Here is a 14422-nt window from a genome sequence, read left to right on the forward strand (position 1 = left end):
TGTTATCATGTCCTTCCAGATTTTAGAACTAGTAGATCTCCTAGATTGGAAGAGGAAAACAAGCTGTTTTGCTTTTTTCAATTTCCTATTGATTTTTAACTTTTAATTATTTCAGTTCAATTATTAGTTAATTCAATCAACTGAAATGAAAATATTGTCCCTGAAGCTGCAGACGAGGTTACTGCTCTCAAAAGCAAATTTAGCATATCAGGCAACTCTGAATCCAGGTGCTTAGCTCTTGGCTTCCACCAGTTCAGTGCTTTGATTTTCTTTAAAACTGCTGGTAAAAATATGCTGCTTAATTTTTTTAATGTAAGTTAAATTATTTTAATAGTTTTGAGTAAGTTTAGGCTTTAATGTAGCCTGTCATAACTTCAAATTTAAATTTAAGTACATTTGTTTTTAAAAATAAAGCTGCATTTAATTTAAATAAAATTGGATTTTAATTATATATATATATATATATATATATAGATTTTTTTATCCTCCTTTCAAGATAACTGTTACTCCATTTGGAGAACAGGCAAAATTGGAGCGGAAGGATGTTTATCTAGCAATAGGTAGGAGGTAGAGTTACCTACGTCAGAGTCAAGATTTTCAGTTCCAGACTTGGAACTCCTTAGCAGAAAGTAAATGTAGACATTGAGAACCAAAATATTTTTGGCTCCAGATATGAACACTTTTATCACTGTCATCTTCTTAGTCTCATGCATACAAATGTTGCTGCATCCATTGATAATTGGAAACTTTTGTATTTCAATGACTTGGCGTAACCTAAATATTATTCAACCAACCCAAAAGTCACTTAACAATTTTATTGTTTATCACAACTTTAATACATTGTGATATGCTATAGCATAATTGATAATATTTACCTTATTTATAAATTAAATTTGTTCCATACTTTTGGTCCATTTAACAAAGATATCAAAATGTTTGGCACAACTGGCAGCATCTATTCAAGAGATTGATATTAAAACAGCAGATGCATTTGAGGTCAAGACTATTGGTATTTCCTCATTTTCATAAACACTAAATTAGCTCAAATTATACCTGTAAATCAAGTGTGCAGCTTATTGTGAAAGAAATGGAAGTGGGTTGGGTTTTGTCTTTATGTCCTCCAGGAATGACTTCTTGTGGTATGGCCTTGTCAGGTCTCACAAAGTATGCAGAATTTACTTGGACAGTACTTGGATGAGAAATGTCCAAGGAAAATCCAGGATGCAACTGGAAATAGGGACTTGTGTGAGTAATTTAATAGCTGGTATGAGTAATTTAATAGCTTCCGAGTTCCTGCTGAATCGATTGTTCAGCACACTGTTCAGGTTATTGTGTCATTGGAAGTGTCATTAGTCCTGAGGAGGTGATGAATTTTTGTTTAGGGAGCTGCATTCTGTGCGGAGCTTACTAGTGGGTGGGTGTGTGAGAGAGAGACAACGAGAGTGAGCGATGCTCCTTTTTGCTAGATTCCCTTGCTAAAGTGTGCTTTGGAAGTACTCTCAAATTCAGAATTACTGCCAAAGCTAAATCTTGTCCTTAGAAATTGTCCCTAAGGATTTTTCAGACAATTGAAAATAACCTGTGTGCTTGTTTTAAAAAAAATAATAACCAAAACAATTAAATAGTCCTTTTATAGTCCTTGTATCATGGTACTGAATCACACAATAGATTCCTGCCAGTACTGCAACTGTCAAACCTTTAGAATGTCAAGATTCTCAGGGTACATCTACAGTACAGGATTATTCTGATTTTACATAAACTGGTTTTGTAAAACAGATTGTATAAAGTCGAGTGCACGCGGCCACACAAAGCACAATAATTCGATGGTGTGCGTCCATGTACCGAAGCTAGCGTCGATTTCCGGAGCGTTGCACTGTGGGTAGCTATCCCCCCATAGCTATCCCATAGTTCCCGCAGTCTCTCCCGCCCATTGGAATTCTGGGTTGAGATCCCAATGCAAGATGGTGCAAAAACAGTGTCGTGGGTGATTCTGGGTAAATGTTGTCACTCATTCCTTCCTCTGTGAAAGCAACGGCAGACAATCATTTCGCATCCTTTTTCCCTGGATTGCCCTGGCAGACGCCATAGCATGGCAACCAGGGAGCCCATTTTGCCTTTTGTCACTGTCACCGTATGTGTACTGGATGCTGCTGACAGACGCGGTACTGCAGCACTACACAGCAGCATTCATTTGCCTTTGCAGGGTAGCAGAGACAGTTACCAGTTGTTCTGTATCGTCTGCCGTGCCATTGTAAATTGGCGATGAGATGACAGTTATCAGTCGTGCTGTACCATCTGCTGCTGTCATGGGTGCTCCTGGCTGACCTTTGCTGAGGTCGGCCGGGGGGCGCAAAGACAAAAATGGGAATGACACCCCCAGGGTCATTCCCTCCTTTACGTTGTATCTAAAAATAGAATCAGTCCTGCCTAGAATATGGGGCAAGTGTACTAGCGTACCAGAGAGCACAGCTGCTCTGTGTCAGATCCTACAGAAATGATGAGCTGCATGCCATTTTAGGGGGTGCCCTTGCAACAACCCCACCCATTGCTTCCCTCCTCCCCCAACCCTTCTGGGCTGCCGTTGCAGGGTCCCCCCATTTGTGTGATGAAGTAATAAAGAATGCAGGAATAAGAAACACTGACTTTTTAGTGAGATAAAATGAGAGGGAGGCAGCCTCCAGCTGCTGTGATAATCCAGGCAGGACATTAAACGGTGGGGGGGAGAGGAGCCCAGCATCCCGCTGCTATGATAGTCCAGGCAGTACAGACATGAAAGGGGGGGGGGGCTGATGGAGTTCAGCCCCCAGTTGCTATGATGAGGACGGTTACCAGCCATTCTGTACAATCTGCTGGGAATAACCGGGAGTCATTCCTATTTTTACCCAGGCGCCCCCCGGCCGACCTCACCTGAGGCCAGCCAGGAGCACTCACGGGGTGATGACGAGGACAGCTACCAGTCCTACTGCACTGTACCGTCTGCCACTGGGGAAGGGAGGGGAGAGGATGCTGCTGTTCAGTGCCCCAGCACCGTGTCTACCAGCAGCATGCAGTAGACATACGGTGACATTGAAAAAAGTCAAGAAATGATTTTTTCCCCTTTTCTTTCACGGGGAGGAGGGGGAGTAAATTGACAAGATATACCCTGAACCACCTCAGACAATGTGTTTGACCCTACAGGCATTGGGAGCTCAGCCAAGAATGCAAATGCTTTTCGGACACTGCAGGGACTATGGGATAGTTGGAGTCCTCAGTCACCCTTCCCTTCCTCCATGAGCGTCCATTTAATTCTTTGGCTTTCCGTTACGCTTGTCACACAGCACTGTGCTGTGGACTCTGTATCATAGCCTGGAGATTTTTTTCAAATGCTTTGGCATTTTGTCTTCTGTAACGGAGCTCTGATAGAACAAATTTGTCTCCCCATACAGTGATCAGATCGAGTATCTCCCATACGGTCCATGCTGGAGCTCTTTTTGGATTTGGGACTGCATCGTCACGCGTGCTGATCAGCGCTCCACGCTGGGCAAACAGGAAATGAAATTCAAAAGTTCGCAGGGCTTTTCCTGTCTACCTGGCCAGTGTCTCCAAGTTCAGATTGCTTTCCAGAGCAGTCACAGTGGTGCACTGTGGGATACCACCCGGAGGCCAATACTGTCGATTTGCGTCCACACTAACCCTAATCTGATATGGTAATACTGATTTCAGCCCTACTCCTCTCATCGGGGAGGAGTACAGAAACCAGTTTAAAGAGCTCTTTATATCGGTATAAAGGGCCTCGTTGTGTGGACGGGTGCAGCGTTAAATCGATTTAACACTGCTAAAATCGGTATAAACGCGTAGTGTAGACCAGGCCTCAGCCTTTCAATTTTATGTATTTGTGTGTCATGCTGGTGGTTTGAGATGACAGACTTCAAAATTATCCCTGGCCCATCGCACCTGTTTAGGAGTTTCAGTACTTGTCTAAGATTGAATAAAAGCAAGTTCTAGGGTAATATTTAATCTCTGAAAACTGAAGACATTTGTAGTCAGTGTATACAAAATGTGATTCAGTTCTCTGAAAACAATTTGCTAACCTGACCTGATTTATTTAAAATTAAGAGGTTTGATTTGCTTTCAAGACAGCAGCAGTTTTAACATTATAGGTTGCTACAACATGCACTGTAGTCAAACTATATTACTTGCTCTTAAGTTTCTGGTCACATCCCTCTCAAGCTGCTATTCTGAATACCTCATTCATATCCCTTTCTCAGGGCCATGTCTGTGCCTGTCATAAGGCCCCTAAATCTGGAACTCCCTTTCTGACCCCATCCTGTTTCCAGTACCTCCTCTAAACTCTCCACCAAGGAAATTTAAACTATGGTTTCTTTTTAAATTATTGTACTGTTCTCAGATGCCTGCATTACTTTCACAAGCAACCAAATGATTGTATTTTTGCCCTTGGCCTCTTACAGTTTGCCTATTCCCTTAGTCTTCAACAGGGTAAATTGATTTATATCAGTGATTTAATTCAGCTGCAGGAAATCTTGATAACAATAATCAATTTTAATCTTGTTTTTCATGTGTACTTTTTATTTGTTTAAAGAGAGGTTGATTCTCATAGTTTTTAATTTGGTACTACTTTTTGCTAATCAGGAGTATATGCTATGGCAGTTGTATAATTTGACACATACTTATTCAGATTCTTAATTTTTACTTTGTTAGAAAATAGTGAATTATGCATTTCTTATTTCCTAGATGATTAAGTATTTTTACTTCTGATTTGTGTCAAACTGCATTTGGATGGAAATTGAAATTCAATTAAAATGCACAAAAATAATAAAGTGGTTTATTAGTTAAATAAAATTATCTTAAATATCCTGGCTACACAAGGAGAAAAGCGAGTTTATGAAAATGTTTTGCCTTTAAAACTGATTTATTAAACAAGGAAAATATTATCAATAATTAGTGAATTGACGTGATTGTTTCTGGTCACCATGTCATTAAAGATTTTAGAACTAGTAGATCTCATCCTCTCTCACCTCATTTTTATTCATAGATAGTAGCAGGAAAACCAACTTTCATGCTTTTTCATTTGGTTTCTCAACTCTGAACGAATGAATAATTTAACTGAACTAGTTGAAGAAACTGAGATGAGTGAAATATTTTCTCCTGCAACTGCAGAAGCTATTAAAAGCTGGTTTGTCGCTTCAACAGACTCTGGTTCCAGGTGTTTAGCCAGTGACTTCCACCAGTTCAGTGGTTTGAAGTGTCTTTAAAACTTCAGCAGCAAACATGTACTTCTTGAATATTTTTATTTAAATTATCTTATTATATTTTATTAGGTTTAGGCCTTAACACAGGTGGTCATCATTTTAATTTTAAATACATTTTCTTTTTAAAAAATAAACCTATTTAAATAATTTTAAAAAACATTTTAAATCATTGATTTTTTTTATCTACCCCAGTCCTCAGTCCTGCAAACAAAATTGCATAAACAGAGCCCTGTTCCCACACAGAGCTACCTTTAAGTCAGTACGGCCCTACATAGTTTTCTTTGCAGGCTTGGATCCTGGAAGCTATTTGGGTTAGACCTGTATTCTTTTTTGTAAAGTGCCATACACTTCTGTGGTGCTGTATAAGTAGTACATAGCAGTCGCTACAAAAGGTGATATCACATTCCCAAATCAAGAATTCATGTGTCAGGTGTCCTTTCAGGCAATCTTTGAGTGAGTGACAATGGGATTCTAATGCAGTAGGTAGAACACAAGCTGGGTCTATATATCCATATGTGCCTGGGTGGGACACTTTTAAAGAAATGTGACTAACACAGGACCTTCTGATTCCCTAATGCTTTCACCCTCTTAGACATGTTTAAAGTTTGCTTCGTATCAGTTTGCACCAGACACTGGAAGGGTTGTGTGAGAAGGAGGATTAGAAAAGCAGTTATACCTACTTCTATTTTTACTTTTTTTTGAGCACACCACAGTGTGTACAGAGCAAGATAAATGAAAGCTGTGGCAGGCTAAGCAGCAACTGTATTGAATGCAAACCAGGGGAAACAATTGGGCAAGAGTTCTTCTTCTCCTGCACCTGCAGGACAGAAAACATATAGGTTATTCAAGGATATCTTTAACTACGCAGAGTATCTGAATGTATCTCTGAAACTGTCTTATATGAATAACATATTTTTTCATTGAGTTTTCTATTTATAAATGTATTAATTTCACTACTACTGCACTCAAAATCAAATTACCATGCTAAATTCAAGCACTCTTTTTTTGCTTTAACAGCCACAGTGGAATGTTACAATCCAAGAATGAATGAATGGAGCTATGTTGCAAAAATGAATGAGCCCCACTATGGTCACGCTGGAACGGTGTATGGGGGATTAATGTATATTTCAGGTAAATCCTTCTTATAAGTTTATGAACAAAATCCACCACACGAGGCATATTGACTACATAGTTTTTCCTACTCCAGTGGGTGAAGGAAGATTAAAAGAAGTGTTCTTACTTTAGATAAAAAACATACTCATGTTTCAAACAACGATTCATAGCTTCATACAAAGTTAGTCAAATAACATACACTTAAGAAAATCTCTAAAAGAACCATTTTAGATAAAAATACCGCAGTTGTTAGATGCTTATTTTAAACATCTCTTAATTTGCAATGCTCACTGGTACATCTTAACCTTCAGTGCTGCATTTTTATGAACACAAACACTCATATAGAATTTGTCATTTAGCCCTTAAATAAATAGTTACCTCACTAAGGACTGGAAAGGTTAGTTAATGCTACAAATACTGAGATAAAAGTATCAACTTATGTAAGACAAAGTTGGAAGGATTTTAAGATTAATCACAGTATGTGAGTGGTGTCTTTACTTCTTTCATTGCTTCTGTGTTGCTATAACTTTGGTTGGCCCTGTGCCTCTGAAAGGCGATAATGTAATGCATGCTGTTCAAATCAGGGGCCATAGTTATTCCTGAGAAAGCAAGTTCTCCGATCTCCCAGATAATTGTTCTCCTTTTTGGGGAATTAATTCCATGCCAAGTCAATAAATGATCTCACCTGTGGCATTTACTAGGGTAGTGGCATTTACTAGGCTCCGTGCCCACATTTTTGCCCCATGCTTGTTCAAAATAACACTTGGCTCAGAATTTCCACTGACCTCAGAGAAGGACACTTCCTTTTTATAGCGATAGTGCAGTTGAAATGAGTGCATTGCACCCAGTGTATATTCTGCGACCACTCTAACAATTCTGTTTGCCCTCCCTCAAGACTCAAATGCAGATATTCTAGGACATTGGTTTATTAGATATAGATTGAACCCAGGCATGACAGGGTGGTCTTAGTAAATGGATTTCTTGAGAGAAGGGATCTGTATTTTTTTTACATGTTACATATTGGGTAAAATCAGGGATTTGTCATGCTGCAAAAGTTGTTTTAAAGGTAGATTTCTGCCCTCACGTAATTTATTTTAGTAGATGTCCCATTTGCACTTTTGTTTGTAGGAAGTGATCTGAGAAGCAGGTAAGTTGCCTCTGAAATTTGCGCTGTTTAAGGGGATGTCAAAGTTGCTGTTCAACATCAGCTGAAGTGGCAGCAGTGACATGACTTGAAAGTGAGTAAGTGCTGCTTGGAAATGGGTCAAATGGAACAAAAATCCTTCCTCAGGCAGCACTGTCCATTTCACTCAAAGCCCCCACTGCTGGTTCTTCAGCTGATGTCAGAGTATCTCTGATATGCTCTTGACAGAGGTGCTCTTCAGATGTAGCTTACTCACACTTGGCCAATTGTCTGTTACTAGAGAGCAGGTAAAAGATGCTAATATACACTTGTAAATCAGTCTGTCAGATTGGGACCATGGACAGGGAGAGAGTGCTGACTTCTCAGAACTGTTGCTGGTTCTTTAATTTCAGGCTCTTGAAATAAATGAAAGTGGAGGAAAGTTTGCCAAATCAGAAAGTGTAAAATGGGCAAGGAATACAACTATTTTCTCTCTTTAAAAAAAAAAAAAAAAAGATTCTTATAAACAATGGAGAATTAGTCAGAGAGCCAAGTTGCCTCTCTCAAATCCACAACTAGAGGGAGACCTTTGCACATGTATATCTCACCAGTTCAGTTCAGAGGGAGGGCTCAGCTACCTCTGAGGAACAGTACTCTCCCCTCTTCAGGACCCAGCGGAATCCTCTTCACATTGTCCAAGTTTTGTATTGGCAGAGGTAGAAACTGGGTGATCTGTAATGAGGAATGGACAGGATATAGACGGAGCTAAGGAAGATGCATTTTTTCCCCAGCACCATCTATGGCTACAAGGTTCTTACTCAGAAAAGAGAATACAACCTTGGGCTATGTTATCTTGCTGATTGAGCCATTCCCCAGAATTCCCAGCTGCGGCCACACTCAGGGAGCATCCTTACTAATGCAGGTACCATGGTGTGGAGATGGGTATACTCCACACAAATGTTTCTGGTCTCCCATATTTATATCCTTGGGCTGTGGTTCTCAGGCAGGAGTCCGTGTACCCCTGGAGGTATGCAGAGGTCTTCCAGGGGGAACATTAAATCATCTGGACACTTGCCTAGTTTTACAACAGGTTACGTAAAAAGCACTAGAACAGTCAGTACACACTAAAATTTAATACAGACAATGACTAGTTTATACTGCTCTATATACTCTACGCTGAAATGTAAGTACAATATTTATATTCCAATTGATTTATTTTATAAATATATGGTAAAAATTAGAGTCAGCGATTTTTCAGTAACTGTGCTGCAACACTTTTGTATTTTTATGTCTGATTTTTGTAAGCAAGTAGTTTTTAAGTGAAGTGAAACTTGGGGTGTGCAAGACGTATCAGACTCCTGAAAGAGGTACAGATGTGTGGAAAGGTTGAGAGCCACTGTCCTTGGAGATCTTCTAGAGTTAGTTGAAATACTGTTACATTTTTGCTATGACTTGTTTACTGCAGGGTCAATATTACTTTGATTTCTTTCTGTCTTTCTATAGGCGGAATTACCCATGATACTTTCCAAAAAGAACTTATGTGCTTTGACCCTGACACAGACAAATGGACTCAGAAGGCTCCAATGACAACAGTCAGAGGTCTGCACTGCATGTGTACTGTTGGAGACAAGCTTTATGTTATTGGCGGAAATCACTTTAGAGGAACAAGTGATTATGATGATGTTCTAAGCTGTGAATATTATTCACCCACTCTAGACCAGTGGACTCCAATTGCTGCTATGTTACGTGGGCAAAGTGATGTTGGGGTTGCTGTCTTTGAAAATAAAATCTACGTTGTTGGAGGGTACTCTTGGAATAATCGTTGTATGGTGGAAATAGTCCAGAAATATGACCCGGAAAAGGATGAATGGCACAAGGTCTTTGACCTCCCAGAATCACTCGGTGGCATTCGAGCCTGCACTCTTACAGTTTTCCCACCAGAAGACAACACAGGGTCACCTTCTAGAGAGTCACCTCTTTCAGCACCTTAAAAAAATCCTTTGACTTACGGTGTTGTGGTAATACCTTTGCACTGCATCATGGAGTGTCTCATTTTTCTTCAGTAGTATCTGTTAGGCTTAGCCTACAGCAATTGGTACAGTTACTGAGGGAGGAAAAAAAAACACTTGTGCTGTTTGTTTGGCCTAGAATGTTTATCGAGTGGTTGACAAAGATTATGGAAAAATGTACTCAACAGAGCCAAATCTTTAACAAGTGAAAAACGAGATATTGTCTATAAAATATATGAATTAGGTACGTTTTTAATGTTGTGTATTGGGTGTGAGGTACCTTACAACTTACATTAGGAAGCCCAATAAATTATATTGGAAGGGGTTGCAGTGAACATGTAATTATGTTCACTTAATTTTATATTTGAAAGTCTTTCTTCCTTTCATCTTTGATTGCAGATTTTAAAGGGAGGCAGCCTACACCCATGTGAACTATGACAAAAGGTTGCCAGCAGGCCTGAGCTACCTCCCTCTTTTGACAGAGTATTTTTGACATATCTCTTTACTGCCCAACTGGGTGGGTGCTTTAAGAGCGTATGGAGTTTCTTAGGCAGACAGGAGAAATCAAATAATAATTTAAAAAATATTAATATTATGCAGCAAGTGGACCCTGTGTAGGCCTGGGGTTTTTTAATAACATATATTGAGGGTTTTTTCCCTGACTCAATTAAGTGACACTTCAAAGAGAAGACTTAAAATGTTCGGGCTTTTTAATTTTTGGTCTCTTCCCCCTCCTCCACACACCCAGTAATCAGCTTCTGCTTATAAGGGAGCTTTAGCTATTAATAAATTGGAATTCAGTACAGTTGTATGACCTGTTGTATGCCTGTATTGAGTTATGTAGATAAGGGCTAGAAATGTTAATTCACGCCACTAAATTTGACCAAATTGTTCCTTCAGATCAAATTTAATCTAATTTTTCTCCTTTGCTGATGAGCTAACTTACATATTACATGTCCTCTGTATAGTCTCAGTTAATAAGGTTATTTAGCACAAAGTGCAGCTTCAGCAGGAGAGCTGCTTTTTGCTCAGTGAACTCAGACTACCATGTTTTACCTTCTTTTGTTCAATAAAACTTTTAACTGCAATTATTCAGCCTAAGATACCTCATTAATGTTTGGATTTTCTTCTGCTCATTGTTGCCAGGGATACACATTGCATATATCTGTGTGGGCAGATTAATTTGCTAGGAAACCAATGCACAAGTGGTCTCAAATGGGTACTTTGACCTACTTTCAAGGAACTATTTTGGCCATACTTGTCTATTGCAATTTTAAGGACTGAAAATGTGGAAATATGTGAACAATTGTGCATAGAGTGAGCTAATATTTAAATGTTCAGCAGTGCAAATGTACTATATAATAATCTTTATTGGATCCAACATAGTAATTTGCTTCTGAAAACGTTTTTTAAAAAGTTCTAGTTTTAAATCAAATTAAATTAAAATGCAGGGCAAATAATCGCAAACGTTAGTCAGTTTTGATTATCTAAACTCAAAATCCTCATTGTTTTTGGTTTTCCATCATAAAAAACACAAGAATTTGTACTAATTGCTAGCAATCATGGTGGCTTTTGCAGACATCTGGAGATGGGCGTTTACATTATTTAACTTATTTTATTATGGTATCTGTTACCAGTTACAATATAAATCTTAGTAGCATGCTCTCAGCATGAGTGTCCTTTTCCGCATTTTTCCACTATAACAATATTGGGGTTGAACCCCAAATCTTCTAACTGCTGGTGTTTGGTTTTCTCTGATGGAATTTAATTGGTCAAGTATCCTTCACTCATTATTCAAATATACTTTTATCACAGGTTTCGTATTTTAACATTATTTTGCTTAAAAGCAAAGTGGATCTTCCTAAAAACATTTTCTAACTCTGGGATAGTTATGTTAAGTTACTGCAGGCGATCCTGTATGGAATGAAAAATTGAATGCTCTTGGGAAATATTTGACCTGTCGACCAAATGAGTATAGGTAAAATATTTTGTTTCACTCATAGGAAACAGAAGATGAGAAAATATTGCTGTCACTAATGCAGGTATTTAACGTACACTTTATCTATTTTTAGATTAAATGTCAACTCTAGTGAACTATTGTGAACATAAAACCCAGAGGCCTGTATCATATTTACTTTATTTTTTAAGTAGAAAAGAAATCTTCCTCCTAGAAAGAGAAACAGCAACTCATTTTGGATGATTCAAGTATGGTTTTGGTTTCTGAATCCTTAGGGTCCACTTCTTGAAAGTGGATCTTAGCCCTTGATGGTCTGCACTCTGAAGATGCTGGTGATGGAAAGACCCTTTGGAGATATCCTCCTGAAGGTTAGAAGAGGAAGTCTAGCAGCTTCCCTGTCTGAGAGCAGCCAGGTAACTGGAACATGGCAACTCTTTCAGTTTTAGGCATTCTTTTTAATAACAAAATGTTAGCTGCAATCCTTAAATGCAACGTGCTTGTGTTGAATTTCTGCACCAATGCTGGATGTATATAGGATAATGGATTAGATTTGTCCTTAAATAAAATGCTTCTCCTTTTGAATTTTTTTCCTGTTGTTTTTATGGCTAAAGAATTCTGCCACACAATGAAATTATTTCAGATCAGTTCACCAGGATTTAAGAGTAAATCTCAAAGACTCAACGGAGATGGCAAATTGTTTTTCTTTCGTGGTGTGCTGTTGAATAACTTGACACTGACTGCATCTCTTTTCATGGTAACTTGAGAAAGCCTTAATCTGTGACTCTAGAAGGAATTATGGAAAGCTGCTTCCAGGAGAAGGATATTAACGCTCCACTTTTAGCAAGATTGCTTTCATGGAGAGATAATGAGCTGTCATGGCATTAAATGCTCACAGTACACAGATGATGCCCAACTCCTTCACATCAATTGTTAATAGAAACATCTTCTCATTCGCAGTACCAAAGCGAGAATGATAATTGAGTTCAAAGCTGATGCTTACCCTGAGCTTGATGCAAGGGATGTTAAGGGGACAACTGGAAGAGCCATGGTAATCTCCAACACTCAAAGGCCAGAGGTGTCTATCTTCCAACCATTAAGGCAGTTTGTAATCTCAGGGTCAATCTGGACTCCTGTCTTGGTTCCCAAACAGCATTACTAGCAGCTGTTGCTTTTGTCCATTTACAACTGGTCAGGAGACTGTCGCTATCCTCTCAGAAGCCACGCATTTGACTTCCAGGCTTGACTGCTGCAATGCACCATACGTTGTCTCAAAGCCATTCCAGATTTCATTTGTTGCTTTGGCTAAATCGTGGTGTTGCTGGACTGTCTTTACAGTTTAAAGTTCTTTTTGAAGATCAATGCTCACTAGTTGTCTTGTTGTAGCCTCTCCTTCCCATCTTATTCTAAATAATCATCCCCTGTTCCACTGATGTCTACTCTTTTTGTTCTAGCCTAACGACTGGTCTCACGTGAGAAATGTCCTTTGCCTGGAGAGGTTAACCTGTATCCTAAGTCCTATCTGCCTTGTTTCTGAGTTAAGACAGAGCTCACGTATGTTTATAATTCTCTTAATACTTCTGTGTCTTCTGTTTCTGGAAGGTGCACAAAATTTGTAAAATTGTAATGACTTGCCTGATTTAGGAAGGACTGAAGGGCAAAATGCACCATTACTGCTAAGTAACAATTCACTGTTTTCCTAGGAATAAACTTTGGAAAGTTAATCTGATCATAGCACAACTTTCAGACACTCAGAAGTTAGCTATGTAAGACCAGTAGACTTGATTCAAAATTACTCACAGTGTTTCTTGAAAAGCAGATATTTGCTTATCTTACTGCGGGAAAAATACTGAGTCTTATACTCCACTGGCTTGCACCTTGCATAGTAAATCATGCCTATACAAAGTGAGTGTAGTCTGCTACCCACCTTGTAGAGGTGTACCATCTGTGCAAGAATCAGGCCCACTGTATAGAGTGCTTTACATTTTCAAAGCACGTTACAGCTATTCGTTTCTTTTTACTTAAGCACTGTGTAGTTAATCATAGTTTCCACTTAGCGACAAGAGAATGACAGTTCTTAAAGTATAGCTGTTGTCAGAAAACGTCTATGTAAAAATACAACATGTTTATATTTAAGGAGAAAATCTGTCGAATGTACAGTTATATCAGTTTTGGTGACAGAAATAAGTTTTTGTTAGTTCTTACTCATGTCAGTACTGCAGAACCAGTATAGCGATGGAAACGTGAGCCTGGTTTGGGAAGCAGACCTTTTCTCCTTGGTTGCCACTGACGACGCTTGTGACTTTTGGCATTTACTCTCCTGGTACATCTTTACCCCTGCTGCAAGTTAGGGATCATGTCAGTCTCCTCACAGGGGTCTGGTGAGGCCTAATGGTTGTAAACAGCCTCGAGTGCTCCAGAGAAGGGTACGAAGCAGGGGGTTATTTATTGGGGTGATATTTTGGTTTATTTCATCCATCAGCAGGGTTAAGTGAATTTATTACCTTATTTTTCATCCCCCATCCTCAGTCTGTTCCACTTGTCTTCCACTACACTCACTCTTTCTGGTGGAGAAGACCACAGTAGCCTCAGGTTTCCATCTTCAACAAAATGTTTTGCCTAGTTTCTTCTGTGTGTAAAGATGCTGCCTGTTAGATATTAGGAGGGAATTAAGGCAACTGGTGGCACAAGTGCCCTTCTGAAGTGTTTAGATAACTAGGCTGTTTGCATGTTTTCAGGGGACGCAAGTTCATATAGCCTGGGAAAGGTGCTGCTGTGGAGGTTTGTCTGTACTTCATCTGGGGGCATGCCTCCCAGCCCTGGTAGACAGACACACGCTAGCTCTTCTTGAGCTAGCATGCTAACAATAACTGTGTGAACGTTTGTGACACTGGTGGTGACACGGGCTAGTCACCCAAGTATGGTCCCTTGTGGGCTTATACTTTGGATCCTAGCCCAGGCTGCAAACGTCAAC

The 14422-nt window shown here is 39.3% G+C and overlaps 1 protein-coding gene across 7 annotated transcripts in view; it reads left to right on the forward strand.

Annotated features, from left to right (window-relative positions):
• The window catches only part of KLHL13 (kelch like family member 13), a 127459-nt gene extending 116877 nt beyond the window's left edge, over positions 1 to 10582 (forward strand). For all 7 annotated transcript variants that reach the window (XM_030575249.1, XM_030575252.1, XM_030575251.1 and 4 more), the window contains 2 exons: positions 6267 to 6380; positions 8989 to 10582. In XM_030575249.1, the coding sequence (XP_030431109.1) occupies positions 6267 to 6380; positions 8989 to 9476 (602 nt within the window). In that variant the 3' untranslated portion in view covers positions 9477 to 10582. The remainder of the gene's footprint in view (positions 1 to 6266; positions 6381 to 8988) is intronic.
• Positions 10583 to 14422: the final 3840 nt, after the last annotated feature.

This window comes from Gopherus evgoodei, chromosome 9 (genome assembly GCF_007399415.2).
Source record: "Gopherus evgoodei ecotype Sinaloan lineage chromosome 9, rGopEvg1_v1.p, whole genome shotgun sequence".
NCBI classification, from domain to species: Eukaryota; Metazoa; Chordata; order Testudines; family Testudinidae; genus Gopherus; species Gopherus evgoodei.